Below are 19,304 nucleotides of genomic sequence, written 5' to 3' on the forward strand. Positions count from 1 at the left end.
TGGCCAGGATGGTCTCCATCTCTTGACCTCGTGATTTGCCCGCCTTGGCTTCCCAAAGTGCTGGGATTACAGGCATGAGCCACTGCCCCTGGCCTCTTTTTAAAAAAAAAAAAAAAAGAAAGAAAGAAAGAAAAGAAAGAAAGAAAAGGTTTATTTGGCTTGTGACTCGACTGCCTGGAAGACTGGACATCTGGTGAGGCACTCAGGCTGCTTCCATTCATGGCAGAAGGTGAAGCGGAGTCTGCATGTGCAGGATTGCAAGGCAAAGAGGAAGCAGGGGTTGGGGAGGAGCTGCCAGGCTTTATTTAACAACCAGCTCTCTTGGGAACTTACAGAGCAAGAACTCACTCGCTACTGAGAGAATGGCACCAAGCCTTTCATGAGGGATCTTCCCCCTGTGATCCAAATACTTCCTGCTAGGCCCCACCACCAAGACTGGGAATCAAATTTCAACATGAGGTTTAGTGGGGACAAATATCCGCACTGTAACAGCCTTAGTTCTTTTTGTGCTGCTGTAATAGAATACCTGAGACTGGGTAATTTATATAAGGACAGAAATTTATTTCTCACAGTTCTGGAGGCTGAGAAGTCCAAGATCAAGGTGCCAGCAGGTTTGGTCTCTGGTTCCAAGATGGCATCTCCTTGCTATATCCTCCAGAAAGGAGGAACACTGTGTCCTCATATGGAAGAAAAGAGGGCCCACACCTGTGGATCACCTGAGGTCAAGAGTTCGAGACCAGCCTGGCCAACATGGTGAAACCATCTCTACTAAAAATACAAAAATTAGCTGGGCGTGGTGGAGGGCACCTGTAATCCCAGTTGCTCGGAAGGCCGAGGCTGGAGAATCGCTTAAACCTGGGAGGCAGAGGTTGCAGTGAGCCAAGATCGTGCCACTGCACTCCAGCCTGGGAGACAGAGTGAGACTCCACCTCAAAAAAAAAAAAAAAAAAAAAAAGGGGAGCCCATCCCTTTTTATGGTGACATTGACATTAATACATTCATGAGGTCAGAGCCCTCATGACCTGAAAACCTTCCATTAGGCCCCACCTCCCAACCCTATTGCATTAAGTTTCCAACACATGAATTTTTGGAGGGACAAAAAACATTCACACCGTAGCAGTGTCACCTTGGGTCTCTTCTTATTCCACTCTCTGCCCTGGGGAATCCTGTTTTTGCGTACAGCTTCAAATGCATACACATAGTGATAACACTGAGTCTGTGTTTTCAATCCATGTCCCTCATACTATTTGTACAACTGGTTAGTTATTTCTGTCTACTTAATATCCTATAAACACCTTAAATTCAAATATGGTATGCCCAAAACTGGACTCCTATCTTCCATCTCCCTATACCCAATCCCAAACCTACTTCTCTTCCTGTATGTATCCCTCCATGTTATCAACTGCTAAATGTTGAAATCATCCTTCATTTCTCCTCCTCCTTCACAATCTAATCTCAAGTCCTATTGATTTTTCTTATCCTCAAATTTCCCATGGTCATTGCTCCTTTCCAGTCTGCCATTAGTTTTGTTTTCTTGCTTGGACCAGTTAAGACATCCTGTTTCCATTGTGCCTCCAACCAGTCCTCCTCCTCGCAGTGAGCACAAGCAACTAGTGCAGGTGCCTGAAGATTAGTTGACTACTCAACGTGTGTTAATTAAGCAAATCAGTGCTGTTTAAAACATTTTAGTACTCTCTGTACCGTATGACATGAACTTCAAAGCCTTTGCCACTGCACACGAAGTCTTTTTGTGACCTAGACTGTACATCTCTATTGTCAAAACAGTGGACCCCCATCCCCAACTCCTGACACTTGCATTCTCTATTTCAGGAATGACCAACTCTCTATAGTTCTCCAAGCAAGGCACCTTCCCGTGACACTGCCTGTGCACATTATTTTATCTAGAATCCTCATCCTCTACTTGGAAAACTCCAACTCCTTTAAGATTCTTGGTGAAGCTTTTGCTGTCCTTCCCTCCTTCCTCCTCTAACCCCCACAAAGTTCTCTGTAAACAGCATCATTCTTACAATTCAGCTGAAGTACTTACACAAGATAAACTAATGCACTTGTAGAGATGCCCAGGGAGTTGGGGCCAGGATGAGGAAAGAGCATTCTCAAAGGTCCCCCAGAACATTCCTCTTCCATTTTCAGGAAGCTCCTTCCTCCTTTTAAGAGCCACCAGACATAACAGACCTTAAGATCAGTCTTCCAAGTCCCTAACATGGCCCCCAAAGTCATAGTTTATCTTCTCCATTCCAACTGTAGCCATCATGTGGAAAATACTAGTGTCCATTCTCAGGTTCACAATAAAATGAGTCACTCTTCTCAGACTCCCCTTTTCTATGGCTGTATTTAGTGTCATTGCTCAGAACTACCTCAGCTAATCTCCATCCCAAACTTCCTATCATACACGTCACATTCATTTTATCTTCAACCCCTATCCCTTTCCTTTCACCCAGTTTACCAGTGCCTTACTGATCCGACTTCTCTCATGACGCAGCCCAAATTCCAGGGCCAATCTCCAGCAATCTCTAATGACCTTGCCCTTCAGACACACCGGCCTTGCAAAATCCAACCCTAGCACAATCCACTTCTTCCCATCCTACATTCTTGGCAGCTGAGCAGTCCTGGAGAAGTCACAACTTGCCCCAGCCAATGAAATTCATGGCTTTCTATCTCAACTGCATTCTCAAAGAAACTCCTCCATCTTTTTACTTGGCTTTGATGAGTTTCCTCAATCTTCCTGGTGGTTAATACTAACAAAAATGTGAAACATGATCTATGGCAAACAAGTTAACAAAACAACCTTGAGGGTGTTGAATACAGCATGGGAAGAAAGCAAAAAGTTAAATAAGGTAAATGTAATAATGTAGCTCTAACACTATATGTGTGTGTGTGTGTGTGTGTGTGTGTGTGTGTGTGTGTGTGTGTCCTTTAATGCTATATATATGTCCTAAGTCATTTACTTTCATGGCACTAAGAAATATTATTGCTATCCTCTTATTCTTCTAGATTTGTAGTTTGAAAAATGGGGTGAAGTGCTGACCATTAGTAAGAATGGCTGCTTTCAAATCCCTTTATGTCCCCGGCACCCTTCACACTTAGCATCCTTTATCAATCAGAGACACACAACTTTTGTTGTATTCATTTTAATTTATTCTATGCAGTTTAAAGTGAAAGTTAAAACATCATACAAACCACAGAAGCTTTATAGTACTGACCAGTTTTATAACAAAAACAGTGAATGATCATTTACATACATTCCTCATCTTTAATTTTACATCTTGTTATATATACAAAGGTACTATTAAAACACATAATTCTAAGTCTTTATAAACCTATTGTCAAGCAGCAAGATGGCAATGCATCATAGCAGAGCACAGAATATTTCCTTCAAGGAACCACAGCAGCAGTATTTGGTGAATGGTTACGCACAGAACCAACTTGGAGGATCATGTTAAACATTCCCCATAAAACAGGTAGCACATGTACATCAACAAATGAAAAATGTAACTTTAATTGCCATAAGATAAAATGTTACTCTTCACACTTTAAGTTAAAAACTATAGGACACTTTAGAAGCAGACAATACAAAGTGCTTTAGTTCTAGACTTCACAACAGAACACTATTCCATTAGTCCCTTGAGAGTCCATAACCTCTGAGGGCTGCTCAATGGCTTTTTAAAGTCAACCTCAAATGTAAAAGCACTTAAAGTTTACCAGTCAAAATCTAGTTATATCAGTCACATCTTACATTACAACATACTACTTGAGAAAACTGACTTTTAAAAAAGACTGCATCGTTGACTAATTTCAAAAATTGTTGCTCTTAAAAGTAAAAATGTACCACTTTCAAATCTTTCAACACGTTTTAAGATATCATATTTTGTGAATCCATTACTTTATATATTCCAAACCTTCAGCAAAATAAAATTAAAATGGGTGTTAAACCTAATATCGAAAGAAATGGGTCTGCATGTCTGTGAGGTGGCTGTCCACCAGAGCAATATACTTGTTTCAACTACGAAAATATCACTACAAAATTCATCAAGTGGTGGAAATATCAAAAACCTCATTTAACAGCACTACACAAATATTTAGTATTTTTGGCATTTAAATCAGAGCAACACAACCAATGCAATTGGTACAGGCAATTTTCACAAAAAGTTTCAAAGGCAAAACATTTGGAAATGAATGGCTGATTGGGAAGGAAATAGAACAACCTACCAGAGTCCTCCATTTTAGAATTAATCTTCAAAAGATGGCATGCTGATCACCATCATCCTTTGTGAGGGATTAGACAAGATTCTAATACATGTATGTGTTTTTAATGCTTATACACTTTTAAGCTCTAATTAAACACAGGCTAGTTCACCTCCCACTGAGACTGAAAATGCAGTTGTGATGCAGTTCTGATAAGTTTCGCTACAAAAGCACTAAAACAGGAAAAGAAACACTATACCACATAAATAATTGTGTTAACTATCTTGCCTTTCTTAGTGGCATTAAGAAATGTGTACCATGGTAAGTGTGTTGTGAGGTGCACGAAGAGAACAAAGTTCTAAACAAAGGATTTTAGAGATCTTCATATTGGCATCAGTGATGTTTCTTTACCCTCCCTAAGTGAGAGGTTAAGAGCTAACTAGTATGCTTTTAGGTGTATTTCACAAGTTAAATAGAGTATTTCTTAAAATTACATAAAATAAGACATGCTTAAAGCATAAATGTCAATAAATAATGCCAACATATATACCTCTACAAAAGTTAACCTGTATGAATTTGGGCATGACCCTTGTACATTTCGGCGGGAGAGTTACATCAGCCCATCAATTCTTTAATAGTGACATAACAGGAAGCTCACCAGCTACTTTAAACTTTCCAGCAACTATTATCTAAACCTTAGGTATTCACCATAAAACAGAATCCATGGTTCAAAACATTAGACTATGAAAAATCTAATTTAAATATCCTCCCAGTACCGAAAAGTTTTGGGGGCATTATTTTTTCTGATAATCATTTTAAGATGATATTTAGCTAGTAGGAAGCATTAAAATTAATGCTTGAAACCGTCACTGTTTTGTTATGCCCTAGAGTCACATAAAAATAGAAAATTGTATCTAATAAAGAAATGGGCCGGGCGCGGTGGCTCAAGCCTGTAATCCCAGCACTTTGGGAGGCCGAGACGGGCGGATCACAAGGTCAGGAGATCGAGACCATCCTGGCGAACACAGTGAAACCCCGTCTCTACTAAAAATACAAAAATCTAGCCGGGCGAGGTGGCGGGCGCCTGTAGTCCCAGCTACTTGGGAGGCTGAGGCAGGAGAATGGCGGGAACCCAGGAGGCGGAGCTTGCAGTGAGCTGAGATCCGGCCACTGCACTCCAGCCTGGGAGACAGAGCAAGACTCCGCCTCAAAAAAAAAAAAAAAAAAAGAAAAAAAAAAAAAAAAAAAAGAAATGAAGACAGAAAGACTGTGCCTCGCTCTCAGCAGCTAGGAAATCTTCCCCTAGCAAACACATAAAACTAAAGTAATGTTCTGTGAATTCCCTTTTAGTATCTCCAAGAGCTACAATATAGCAAAGAGGTGTTCATCACAAATATTGGGACAGAGCCAGTGCACTGTTAAACAAAACTCTAAGCAAGAAGTATGAGGTATCAAACATCATAACACACCATCATAAAATAGAGGTTAAATATTTTGTGATGACTAGTCCTTAATAAAGGTTAAAAAAAAACATAAAAAGAACTTGGATTAATAAAATAAGTTGGCTTTGCATTTCATTCTTGTACAAAGCAGGTAACACTAAACAGGAAGGTTGTTTAATTCACATCTCTCCTCCCTGGTAAACACTCAGTCCAGAGTTCAGTTAAGACAAACATGGAAACCTGGCAAGAGAGTCATTTTACAGCTAAGCGGGTATTTTCACCCACTACTGTTTTCCTCAATACGCATTACCTTTGAGGTCTCGTCAATGAATTGCTGTTTGGGAAGAAGTGTTTTTCTCCACAACACATTCCTTGAGCATAAAGTCCTCCTATACAAAGGGAGTAACTAATTCCACTCTTCCTGAAGTAGAAGATAGTTCTTAGATTCCTAAGTTACTACTCTAAAATATCGAATAGGTTACCTGGCCCCCCAGAAATGTGTTTCACACAGGATAACAAGTTTAACATTATGAGTCAGAATCAAATTCCCCAATAAATAACTGCTATCTTAAAAAGAAAAATAAATTTACAAGCTACCATTCTTAATTTAACCTAAGATACTACCAATTGTTAAGATGCACCATATGTATCACTAAGAAAAAACACTGCCCATTAAACTATGACACAATGCTTTCATATCACAGAAAACGTTTATTTTGTATTTATTGAAACAGCACTTTAACAGATTTTTATCACATCACTCTTGTGCATATGTAAAGAAAATGTGTGAAATAAATTGGTTAAGTTATAATTATAACTTCATATTCTGAATCCAACTCCTCTGAATCACTTTTCAAACCACAGTCATTGATGTCTGCGTTTTTCCACATAACATCTCTCCCGGTGTTGTCAAGAGGACTGGTTATGCAGCACTTCTTGAAAGAGTGCTCCAACACTGTCTTCTGTTTAATGGCAGCGGGGAGCTCGGGACAAAACGATGTTTGATGCCTTAACGACAGTCCTGCTCGGCGCATGAATCGGTCACACCAGCCTCTTGTCGCTTTGAATTTTGTTTCATCAATTCCCAGGGTTTTGGCAATTTCTCCTGCCTTCAATTGCATTGCTTGGCGTGTGATAGGCAGTCCTTTTGCACGTGTCTCACTGACGAAATGTAGTACAGCTTCGTCTACTTGTGGGTATCTACCTTTCTTAGGTCCCGTAAAACATTTTGTTGTTGCTTTGCAGGAAAATATGGAATTGCGATCATTTCTCCAGCGACGAATATTTGCTTCACTAATATCAAATGTACGCCCCGCTGCTCTGTTTCCATGCTTTTCTGCATACACAATAACTTTTCGTTTCAATGCTGAATCATAGTGTAATCTTTTTGAAGACATTTTAAAATGTCAGTTAAACCTGACACATTTGATACCAACAAAACACATGTTGGTTAAAGGAATGACATGATGACAAGCTGTAAATTCGCACATGCACACAGTAGGAGAATTACATGACTATCACCTGGTTGACAGTAATGAGATGCATCCCAATTTCAGACAAGTTAAAGTGGGAAGAAAAATGTACACTTTAGGGCTAACAAAATATGGTTTTTCAAGCCTTTAATGTTTACCAGATCTGCAGCAGTGCAAGAAAATAAGCCCAAAAGCCAAGGAATAAAAGTATAAGTAGAAAGCTAGTGAAACAAAAGATTATCTTTAAGATGAAATGTATAATAGTCCAATTTGGTTTTAATTCCCTTTATTTTTATATGGCTTACATGTAAATCTTTTTTCAAATTGGACTTAAAATCCAATACAAATGTTCTTCAGTCATCAGTAAATTTCAAAGCCAAGTCACTAAAAGACAGAAGCTAGCAACTGCCTTTTCATCCTTCACGAGTACACGACTATGTCTGGGGTCTGTGGCCTTCATCAGCAGGTGCCCTCCTTTGGCGAGCGGATCTGATTCTGTGTGGAGAGGAGGAAGTGTCTTCTTCAGTTTCAGACCCTGAAGGCTCATGATCTCCCTCTTGGGATCCTGTGTCTCCTACCAGTTCCCGGAGAAACTTGAATTTTGATAAAAAAAGATGCCATACAAAATACCAACCTATAGAGAAAGACAAAAACATTAAGAAAAGTTATTACACACAATGTTATCAATTCAGAACGTTATAGTTAATGGGGAGGTATATTACAAAATAATATATACAAATATACATAATTACAAATATATAATGATATAACAAACATTTTTTGTATGAGGAATAAGGATAAACTCTGGGATTACAGTAATGGCAAAAACAGTCTCTACCCTCATAGAATTTAGAATTCGGGCTGAGTCCATCTACAGTAAAATCAAAATGAGTTTATGATATCTAAGTAAAAGTGTTACTTATATTAAAATCAAATTTTTGAGAGCATTTTTCTGGGAAAGAGAATTCACTTTGCCATTTACTTGGACTTCCATATCTCAGTGCTATTTATTTACTAAAAGCAAGTTTGTTTCAATCAGAATCTATATGGCCTTAAATAGCAGGACTTAACAGCACTATGATGAAAACTACTCAGCCAGGACCAAGCTATCCATAAGTTTCTGGAAATAATTTTCAAAGAAAATTTCTTAAATTATATGATGAAAAACTAAAGCCACAGCACCAATATCTTAGATTCAAGGTGTTTAAAACACAGATTTTACAAATACAATATTTTCATGTCAATGTCATTAGAAAGTATGACTAATTCTCTTTTAACAAAAAAAAAAAAAAACAAGTCTTGTTTTTGCAAGGAGTAGTAAGGTTTTTAAATGTTCACTAATAAGGAACAAACATTAATCAATAAAGGAACACACAGGAGAAAACCTCTGAACCTATGCTTGGTTGCTCTAAAATGTTAAGAGCATAAAATAAACTAAATTAACCATCCTAACAAGGTTTTTCATGCTCATGTGTTTTCTTGATGCTGTCTACTTTAAAGACTCCAGCTGCACAGAATAGAAATGAAACATAGCATATTTTGTGAAAACAAAATACAACCAGCTTTTCTTGTCCAGTGTTAATCCAGGCCAAGATAAATGAATATGTAAGGGGAGTTTCTAATTTTACTTGTTTTTTCTTACAATCTCTGGAAAAAAATTACTATAAACCCCTTGACACTAAAGACGAACTTCAGAGATTTAATCCATTTCTCAAGTTTTTGCTTTAAGCTTGGGTGCTGAGTGTTACCTGAACCAAACCATAAATATTTTCTGGTCAACTGTGTGTTTGAGTAAAGCACCCAACTTTGTAAAATATTATTTTAATGATATTCCAAATTAGCATCTTCTCTCTTTACCTAAAATTCTGTGTAAAACAGGCAGAGCAAATTAGTGGAAAGAACACTGAGGAAGGAGTCAGGAGTTCCAGTTCTGACAGAAGATTCACAAAGCTATAGTGAGGAATTGAAAGAGAAGGTATCAAAGGGGCTGAGGTGCCTGGCATTAGGCCTTTTCTAAAATGCTCGATTTGGTTGTCCTTAGGCAGTGGGATCTGAGGTAACTTTTGCTGGGTTTTTAAATTGAGATGTCATTCACATACCATAAAATTCATCCTTTTAAAGTATACAATTCAGTGTTTTTTAGCATATCCACAAGATTGTACAACCATCACCACTACTGAAGTCCAAAATGTTTTCATCAACCCCAACAGAAACCTCATACCCATTAAAGGTCACTCCCCATCCCTGCTCCTACTAGCCCCTGGCAACCACTAATCTACTTTCTGTCTCTATGGATTTGCCTGTTCTGAACATGTCATTTTAATGGAATCATACAATACGTGGCCTCTGTGTCTGGTTTTTCAAACTCAGCCCATGTTCCGCTACGTGTGTCCACTGTGTTGTAAGCATCAGCACTTCATTTCTTTTTATGGTTGAATAATATTTCATTTTATGTACATATTACATTCTGTTTAAGGATTTACCAATTGATAGACATTTAGAAGTTTCTACTTTTGGCTATTACAGGAAACAAAGTTGCCACTTTTTGACTACAATGGATATTTGTGTACACGTTTCTCCATGGACCTATGTTCTCATTTATCTTGGGTGTATCTATCTAGAAGGCAATTGCTGGGTCATATGGTAACTCTGTGTTTAAACACTTGCAAACTGCAAAGCAGCTACAACACTTTACATTCCCACCTGCAATGTATGAGGTTCCAATTTCTCTACATCCTCACCAACACTTTATTGTCCATCTTTTTTATTACAGGACTCCTAGCAGGCATGACAGTATATCATGAAACTTTGATTTGCATTTCCCTCATGACTAATGATGTTCGACATCTTTTCATGTTCTTATTAGCCATCTATTATCTTCTTTGGAGAAATATCTATTCATTTCTTATTCCCAGTTTTTAAATTTAGTTGCTTTTTATTATTGAGTTGTAACAGTTCTTAGTATATTCTAGACATTAGATGCTTATCAGGTGTATGATTTGCAAATATTTTCTCCCATTCTGTGGGCCAGCTTTTCACTATCTTGAAAAAGTCCTTTGAAGCACAAAAGTTTTTAAGGAAGCCTAATGCATCATTTTTCCCTTTGTTTGCTTGTACTTTGGATGGCGTATCTAGGAAACCACTGACCAATCCTACATCATGAAGATTTACAACTATGTAGTTCTTCTACGAGTTTATAGTTTTGCTCTTAGATGTAAGTCTTATGGCCGGGCGCGGTGGCTCAAGCCTGTAATCCCAGAACTTTGGGAGGCCGAGACGGGTGGATCACGAGGTCAGGAGATCGAGACCATCCTGGCTAACACGGTGAAACCCCATCTCTACTAAAAAATACAAAAAACTAGCCGGGCGAGGTGGCGGGAGCCTGTAGTCCCAGCTGCTCGGGAGGCTGAGGCAGGAGAATGGCGTAAACCCGGGAGGCGGAGCTTGCAGTGAGCTGAGATAGGCCACTGCACTCCAGCCTGGGCGACAGAGCAAGACTCCGTCTCAAAAAAAAAAAAAAAAAAAAAAAAAGATGTAAGTCTTTAATCCACTTTTGTTAATTTTGGTGTAAGAGAGGGGTCAAAATTCATCCTTTTGCATGCGGAAATCAAGTGTTCCAGGATCATTTGTTGAGAAGATTATTTTCCTCCACCATTACATTATATTGGCACCTTTGTCAAAAAGCAATTGGTCATAAATGTTACAGTTTATTTCTGGACTCTCAATTCCATCCCATTAACCTGCATATGCCTATCATTATTCTAGTCCCATACCATGTTGGTTACAGTAGCTTTATATTAAGTTTAAAAATCAGGAAATTTGAGTCCATCAATGTTCTTTTTCAAGACTGTTTTGACTATTCTGAGTCATTTCCATGGGAATTTTAGAATCATTTTATCGATATAAGTTTTTTTTTTAAAAAAAGGCACCAAGAATTTTGATAGGAACTGCATTTAATCTGTAGATCAATTTGGAGACCTACCTTGTTTTTTTAAAAAAATAAATTTCTCTGTACTTACCAAATTTTTCCACAATGAACACACATGGCTTTGGTAATTGGGATAAATGAGAAAGAAACCGGTAAGTACATCATGAATACTCTGTAGACTTATATTTTGTAAATACCTCAAAGCCATTAATTGGCCTAAATTAACAAGGTCAGTTGACTTCAACAGATACTAAGGAAAACTTCTCTTAACTCTCAGGTTAGACTCGAAAATGTAACCTAAAAGCTAAAAGAACTCACTTGATCAGGGTTTTTGTGCTAAACAGATATTACAGTGGTAAATTTACTATCAGAGAATTATAATCTTGCTAAAAACTGATGCTCTTGATGTTATTAAAGCCAAAGATTCCAACAGTGGCTACAATGTATAAAATGACCATAAAGAAGAGAGAGGAAATCCTTTGCCTGGAAAGACTATGATAAAGGGCCTCACCATTGGGGTTCCCACCATCATAAAGTACTATAGTGCTCTTGGGATGGTTAAGAAAGAGTAAGTCTCTCAGCACGGAAATCTACAAGACAAGGAACTGAGGACCACTCTAGCTTTCAGAGGCTTGGGATATAAGAGCATTCAGCTAGATCATAGACTCTCCCCCAATTTTAGTAAGAGGAATCAAAAAAATTTTTTTGGTAATCACTGTCAGCAACCAATGTAAGGGATTCAATCTCAAGTAAAAATTCAGAACCAGAATGTGGTGTCAATGAGAAAAATTCCAGAGTTTGGAGAAGCAAGTTATGGCTACTATGTCCACTCACCACTCCCCTGCCCACCCTGGCCAGCTGAACCACTCCAACTCCATACTGCTGTAATTTTTATCCTCAAATCTGGAGAGAGGTAAGCTTGAACAGTATGCATTTTTCACCCAATTCTGTCTGGGTACAGGCTGTGTGAGGGCTGGGGGGAAACATGCAGTAGTGACACTGTTTCTCACAAAACACTGTGAGGTATGGAATTCCCCTAATATAACTATGGAGTTCATCTATTGGGCAGCCAAAAAGAACAAATACCCAGTTGTTTTGTTTTTCTTACAATGACTACTGTAATGATAGGTTGGGAGTACAAAGGAAAGAGATAAATTGTAGTTTAGATAAGAACTGCAGTCAATTCACTAAACTGAGGAAAGTTCAACAAGTTGTCCTACAAGCAAAATGACTAAGTTCTTACAGAGGTGTAATTCTGGGGAGACACAGGAGAACAGGAAGGGGGGTGTTTCCATATCATAGTACTTAGGATTAGGAAGATCTGATGCTTCTACCATAGGCTATTTATCAAAGAGTGTTCATAGTCTGAACAAAGGATGAGACTAAAAATGCTGGGCAGTTTGAATGGGAAAACGACACATGACACATCTGTTTTGAGGAAAAAAACCATTATTAAAGCCCCAATGAATATATACCAGGAGCAGTATGACTGAGCAAAGAATAAACTAAGAGAGGTATTACTGTGCCAGATACAACTGCCAATAAGCTATTCAACTGCTATGTTAGACATGACAATACTAATAACTAGGAGGAATCACACTACCTGACTTAAAAATATACCACAAAGCTATAGCAACCAACACATCATGGTACTAACATAAAAAGAGACACACAGACAAATGGAACAGAATAGAGAATCCAGAAATAAATCCATGTATTAACAGTCAACTGATTTGACACACCCACCAAGAACATTCAAGTTCCTCAAAAAACTAAAAACAGATTTACCATATGATCCAACAATGCTCCTGTTGGTTTATATATCCAAAAGAAAGGAAATCGGTATATTCAAGAGATATTTCCATACATGCTCATGTTTATTGCAGAACTATTCACAATAGCAAAATATGAAATCAACCTAAGTGCCAGCAATGGATAAATGGATAAAGAAAATGTGGCACAGATACACAACAGAATACTATTCCGCCATAAAGAATGTGTCCTGTCATTTGCAGCAACATGGATGGAGCTGGAGGTTATTATGTTAAGTGAAATAAGTCAGACACAGAAAGACAAATATCACATCACCTCACTCATATGTGGCAGCTAAAAAAGTTGATCTTACAGAGCTAGAGTAGAGTGATGGTTATTGGAGTCCGGGAAGTGTTGAGGTGGGGAGGGGATGAAGAGAGGTTGATTAGTGGGTACAAAAATACAATTAGAGAGGAGGGAGGAAGAGCAAGATGGCCAAACAGAAGCCTCTAGTGATTATCACCCCTGTAGCAATGCGAAACTGAACAACTATCCACACAAAAAAGCACCTTCATAAAAATCAAAAATCAGGTGAATGATCACAGTACCTGGTTTTAACATCATATTAATAAAAGAGGTACTGAAGAGGAAAGATAGTCTCAAAATGCCTACGCTACCCTCCCTCCTCTGTCAGCAGCAGTCACACGGCATGGAAAGAGAATCTGTATGCCTGGGGGAGGGAGAGCATAGTGATTATGGGACTCTGTCCTGTCACAGGAGAAAGCAAGGCAGGACAGAACTCAGTCTGCACCCACATAGGGAGCAGTTAGACCAGTTCTAACCATAGGGGAATTGCCCACCCCAGCAACTGGAACCTGAGTTCCAGCAAGCCCTACCACCATGGGCTGAAGTGCTCTGGGGACCTCAGTAAACTTGAAAGGGAGTCTAAGTCACAAGGACTAAAATTCCTGGACGAGTCCTCGTGCTGTGCTGGGATGGGCTTGGAGCCAGTGGACTTAGGGAGCGCACGACCTAGTGAGACACCACCTGGGGCAACCAAGGGAGTGCTTGCATTACCACTCCTCAACCACAAGCAGTACAGCTCACAGATCTGCGAGAGACTTCTTCCCTCTGTTTGAGGAGAGAGGAGAGGAGAGAGTAAAGAGGACTTGGTCTTACAACTTGGTTATCAGCTTAGCCATACTAGAACAGGGTACCAAGCAGACACATGAGATTGCCATTCTGGGCCCTGGCTCCCAGCTGACATTTCCAGATACACCCTGGGCCAGATGGGAATCTGTTGCCTTGAATGGAAGGACCTGCTCCTAGCAGGATTCACTGCCTGCTTAGTACACAGCCCCTGGAACCTAAATAGTCAACAGTGGCAGCCAAACAGTACTTACTGAGGGCCTTGAGTGAGACTCAGAGCCATGTTGGCCTCAGATGTGACCCAGCACATTCTGAGCTGTGGTGGCTATGAGCAGAAACTCTTACTCAAGGAAAGGAGAGAAAAGAGTGAAGAGAACTTTGTCTTGCAGCTTGGGTACCAGCTCGGCTACAGTGGGACAGAACACTAAGCAGCCTCCTGGTGTCCTCAGTTCCAGGTCTTGGCTCCTAGATGGTATTTCTGGACATGCCCTGGGCCAGAGGGAAGTCCACTGTCCTGAAGGAGAGACTAAGTCATGACAGCTTTCACCACAAGCTAACTAAGTGATATGGTTTGGCTGTGTCCCCACCCAAATCTCACCACAAGCTAACTGAGTGATATGGTTTGGCTGTGTCCCCACACAAATCTCTTTTGGAATTGTACTCCCATAATTGCCACGTGTTGTGGGAGGGACCCAGTGGGAGATAACTGAATCATAGGGGGCAGTTTCCTCCATACTGTTCTCCTGGTAGTGAATAAGTCTCACAAGATCTGACGGTTTTATCAGGGGTTTCCATTTTTGCGTCTTCCTCATTCTCTCTTTGGCTGCTGCCATCCATGTAAGATGAGACTTGCTCCTTGCCTTCCGCCATAATTGTGAGGGTTTCCCAGCCATGTGGAACTGTAAATCCAATTAAACCTCTTTATTTTGTAAATTGCCCAATCTCAGGTATGTCTTTATCAGCAGCATGAAAGCGGACTAATACACTGAGCCTTGAGTGAACACTGGTGGCTGGAAGACAGTAGTCCCTGTGGGCCTAGGGCAGTTGTGGCCACAAGGAAACAGTTCTCTGAGGAAAGGGAAGACTGGGAGGGGTTTTGTCTTGCAGCTTCAGTGCCAGCTTAGCTGCAGTAGAACAGAGAGCACCAGGTAAATCTGTAAGTTTCCCAACTCCTGGCCCTGGCTCCCAGACAGCTAGCGGGGAACTCACCCCACCCTAACGGGAAGGACACAAGCCTGAATGGATTCACCACCTGCTGACTGTAGAGCCCTTGGGTTTTGAGCAAACATAAGTGGCAGCCAGGCAGTGGTCACCATAAGCCTCAATCAAGACCCACTGTTATGCTAGTTTCGAGTCTGACTCAGCATAGTCCCAGCTGTGGTGGCCACAGGGGTGACTATGTTACCCCTTCCCCAGCTCCAGGCAGCTCAGCACAGACAGAGATTCCATTTATTTTGGGAAAAGTAAGGGAAGAGAACAAGAGTTTCTGCTTGCTAACCCAGAGAATTCTTCTGGATCTTACCTAAGACAACTAAGGTGGTGCCTCTACAAGTCTGTAAGAGCCACAGCATATCTGGGCTTGGGATGCTTCCTAATGAAGACATGGCTACAGTGAACAAAGACTTAGATCACAATGCCCAAGTCCCTTCAAATACTTGGAAAGCATTCCCAAGAAGGATAGGTACAAAGAAGCCCAGATTGTGAAGACTACAATAAACACCTAACTCTGCAATGACCAGACACCAATAAACATTCAGAAGCATCAAGACCATCCAGGAAAACATGACCTCACCAAATGAACTCATTAAGGAACCAGAGACCACTCCCAGAGATACGTGACCTTTCAGAGAGAGGAAAATAGCTGTTTTGAGGAGGCTCAACAAAATTAAAGATAACAGAATGAATTTGAATCCTATCAGATAAATTTAACAAAAAGATTGAAATAATTTTTTAAAATCCAGTAGAAATCTGGAGCTGAAAACTTCAACGGAAATACTGAAGAATGCATCAGAGCCTCTCAACAGCAGAACTGATCAAGCAGAAGAAAATCAGTGACCTTGAAGACAGGCTATTTGAAAATATGCAGCCAGGGCTGGGCGCCATGGCTCGCGCCTATAATCTCAGCACTTTGGGAGGCCGAGGCAGGCGGATCACGAGGCCAGAAGTTCGAGACCAGCTTGGCCAACATAGTGAAACCCCGTCTCTACTAAAAATACAAAAATTAGCTGGGCATGGTGGCATGCACCTGTAGTCCCAGCTACTCGGGAGGCTGAGGCAGGAGAATCGCTTGAACACGGGAGGCGGAGGTTGTGGTGAGCCAAGATTGTGCCACTGCACGCCAGCCAGGGCAACAGAGCGAGACTCCGTCTCAAAATAAATAAAATAAATGAAAATATGCAGTCAGAGGAGACAAAAGAAAAAAGAAGTACATCTACAAGATCTAGAGAATGACCTCAGAAGGGCTAATCTAAGAATTATAGGCCTTAAAGAGGAGGTAGAGAGAGAGATTAGGGTACAAAGTTTATTTAAAGAGATAACAGAGAACTTCTCAAACCTAGAGAAAGGTATCAATACTCCAGTACAAGAAAGTTACAGAACACCAAGCAGATTTAACCCAAAGAAGACTACTTCAAGGCATTTAATAGTCAAACTCCCAAAGGTAAAGGACAAAGAAAGGATCATGAAGGCAGCAAGAGAAAAGAAACAAATAAGATACTCAGAAGCTTGAACATGTCTGGCAGTCAACCTCTCAGTGGAAACCTTACAGGTCAGGAGAAAGTGGCATGGCCTTTTTTTTTTTTTTTTTAAACACAGGGTCTCACTCTGTCACCGCGGCTGGTCTGGAGTGCAATGGCATGATCTCAGCTCACTGCAACTTCTACTTCCCAGGTTCAAGCAATTCTTCTGCTTCAGCTTCCCGAGTAGCTGAGATTACAGGTGTGCACTATCACACCCAGCTAATTTTTGTATTTTTAGTAGACACGGGGTTTCACCATGTTGGCCAGGCTGGTCTCAAACTCCTTACTTCAAGGGATCCACCTGCCTTGGCCTCCCAAAGTGCTGGAATTACAGGCGTGAGCCACCACGCCAGGCTTTTTTTTTTTTTTTTTTTTTTTTTTTTTTTAAAGATGGAGTCTCACTCTGTTGCCCAGACTGGAGTGCAGTAGCACTATCTCGGCTCACTGCAACCTGTCTCCCGGGTTCAGGTGATTCCCCTGCCTCAGCCTCCCAAGTAGCTGGCATTACAGGTGCACGCCAACATGCCCAGCTGATTTTTGTATTTTTAGTAGAGATGGGGTTTTACCACATTGGCCAGGCTGGTTTCAAACTCCTGACCTCAGGTGATCCACCAGCCTCGGCCTCCCAAAATGCTGGGATTACAGGTGTGAGCTACCATGCCTGGCCATGGCATGACATATTTAAAGTGCTGAAGGAAAAAAAAATATCCTAGAACAGTATATCAAGCAAAAATATCCTTCAAACATGAAGGAGAAATTAAGACTTTCCCGCTAGGGGATTTAGTCAACACCAAACCTATCCTACAAGAAGTGCTAAAGGGAGTTCTTCAACCTGAAAGAAGAGGACATGGTCTCTTGAATGAGTGCTGGGGAAACTGGATATCCATATGCAAAGGAATGAAACTAGACTCCTATCTCTCACCATATACAAAAATCAAATCAAAACGGCTTAAGACTTATATATTTAAGACCTCAAATTATGAAACAACGATAAGAAAACACTGAGGAAACTCTCTGGGACACTGGCCTAAGCAAAGATTTCTTCAGTGATACCTCAAAAGCACAACCAACCAAAGCAAAAACGGGCAAACGGGATCCCATCAAGTTTAAAAGCTTCTGCGCAGCAAAGGAAACAACCAGTAAGATGAAGAGACAACCGACAGAATGGGAGAAAATATATGCAAACTATCCATCTGACAAAGGATTAATAACTACAACATATAAAGAGCTCAAACAACTCTACAGGAAAAAAGTGTAATAATTCAATTAAAAATGGGCAAAAGATCTGAATAGACATTTCTCAGAAGAAGACATGCAAATGGCAAACAGGTATATAAAAAGGTGCTCAACATCCCTGATCATCAGAGAAATGCAAAACGAAACTACAATGAGATATCATCTCACCTAGTTAAAACGGCTTTTATCCAAAAGATAGACAATAATGAATGCTGGGTGAGAATGTGGAGAAAAAAGGAACCCTTGTACAATGCTGGTGGAAACATTGTGGACATAAGTTAGTAACACCACTACGGAGAACAATTTGGAGGTTCCTTTAAAAATCTAAAAATAAAACTACCATATGATCCAGCAATCCCACTGCTAGGTATTTCCCCACCTACCCCCCCTAAAAAAAGGAAATCAATATACTGAGGAGATACCTACATTCCCATGTTTACTGCAGTACTATTCACAATAGTCAAGATTTGGAAGCAACCTAGGTGTCCATCAACAGACAAATGGATTTTAAAAATGTGGTACATATACACAATGGAATACTATTCAGCCATAGAAAAGAATGAGATCCTGTCACTTGCAATAACATAGATGAAACTGGAGGATGTTAAATGAAAAAAGCCAAGCACGGAAAGACAAACTTCGTATGTTCTCACTTATTTGTAGGAGTTAAGAATTAAAACAACTGAACTTATAGAAAGTAGAATGATAGTTCCCAGAGGCTGGGAAGGGTATTGAAGGGGCAGGGAGTGGGAACGGTTAATGGGTACAAAAACATATTTGGATAGAATGAGTAAGATCTACTATTTGACAGCACGTTGGGGTGATCACAGTCAATAACTTACTGTACATTTATAAAAATAACTAAAAATAAAAGAATTATAACACAAAGGATAAATGCTTGAAGTAGTGAATACTGCATTTATCCTGATGTGATTATTATGCATTGCATGCTCATATCAAAATATCTCATGTACTCCCTATATATACCTACTATGTACCCACAAAAATAAAAAATACATACAATAATTTATTGTATATTTCAAAATAGCTAGAAGATTTGAAATGTTCCCAACATAAAGAAATGGTAAATGTTTGAGTTGATGGATATGCTAAATACTTTGCTTTGATCATGGTACATTATATTTATGTATTGAAATATATGTACTCCATAAATATGTATAATTATTATGTAACAATAAAAATAATAATAGCTAACTTTTAAAACTCTGGGACAAGAACTGTAAGAAAATGCTTTGCACATATCATCTAATGGCCAAATTGTTATTCAGTTGAACTAAACTGTTGTGTCACACACTTCTGGTATGCCACACTCCTTGCTGCTAATAGGGCTCAAATCTATTCAGCTATGGTATTTGTAATCATC

At 39.8% G+C, this 19,304-nt stretch overlaps 1 protein-coding gene across 1 annotated transcript in view; it reads right to left on the reverse strand.

Annotated features, from left to right (window-relative positions):
• Positions 1-6,336: 6,336 nt before the first annotated feature.
• SMIM13 (small integral membrane protein 13) overlaps positions 6,337-19,304 on the reverse strand; it is a 38,746-nt gene continuing 25,778 nt past the window's right edge. The window contains exon 2 of the mRNA XM_010357152.2: positions 6,337-7,751. Within this exon, the coding sequence (XP_010355454.1) occupies positions 7,552-7,751 (200 nt within the window). The 3' untranslated portion in view covers positions 6,337-7,551. The remainder of the gene's footprint in view (positions 7,752-19,304) is intronic.

This window comes from Rhinopithecus roxellana, chromosome 4 (genome assembly GCF_007565055.1).
Source record: "Rhinopithecus roxellana isolate Shanxi Qingling chromosome 4, ASM756505v1, whole genome shotgun sequence".
Taxonomy (NCBI): domain Eukaryota; kingdom Metazoa; phylum Chordata; class Mammalia; order Primates; family Cercopithecidae; genus Rhinopithecus; species Rhinopithecus roxellana.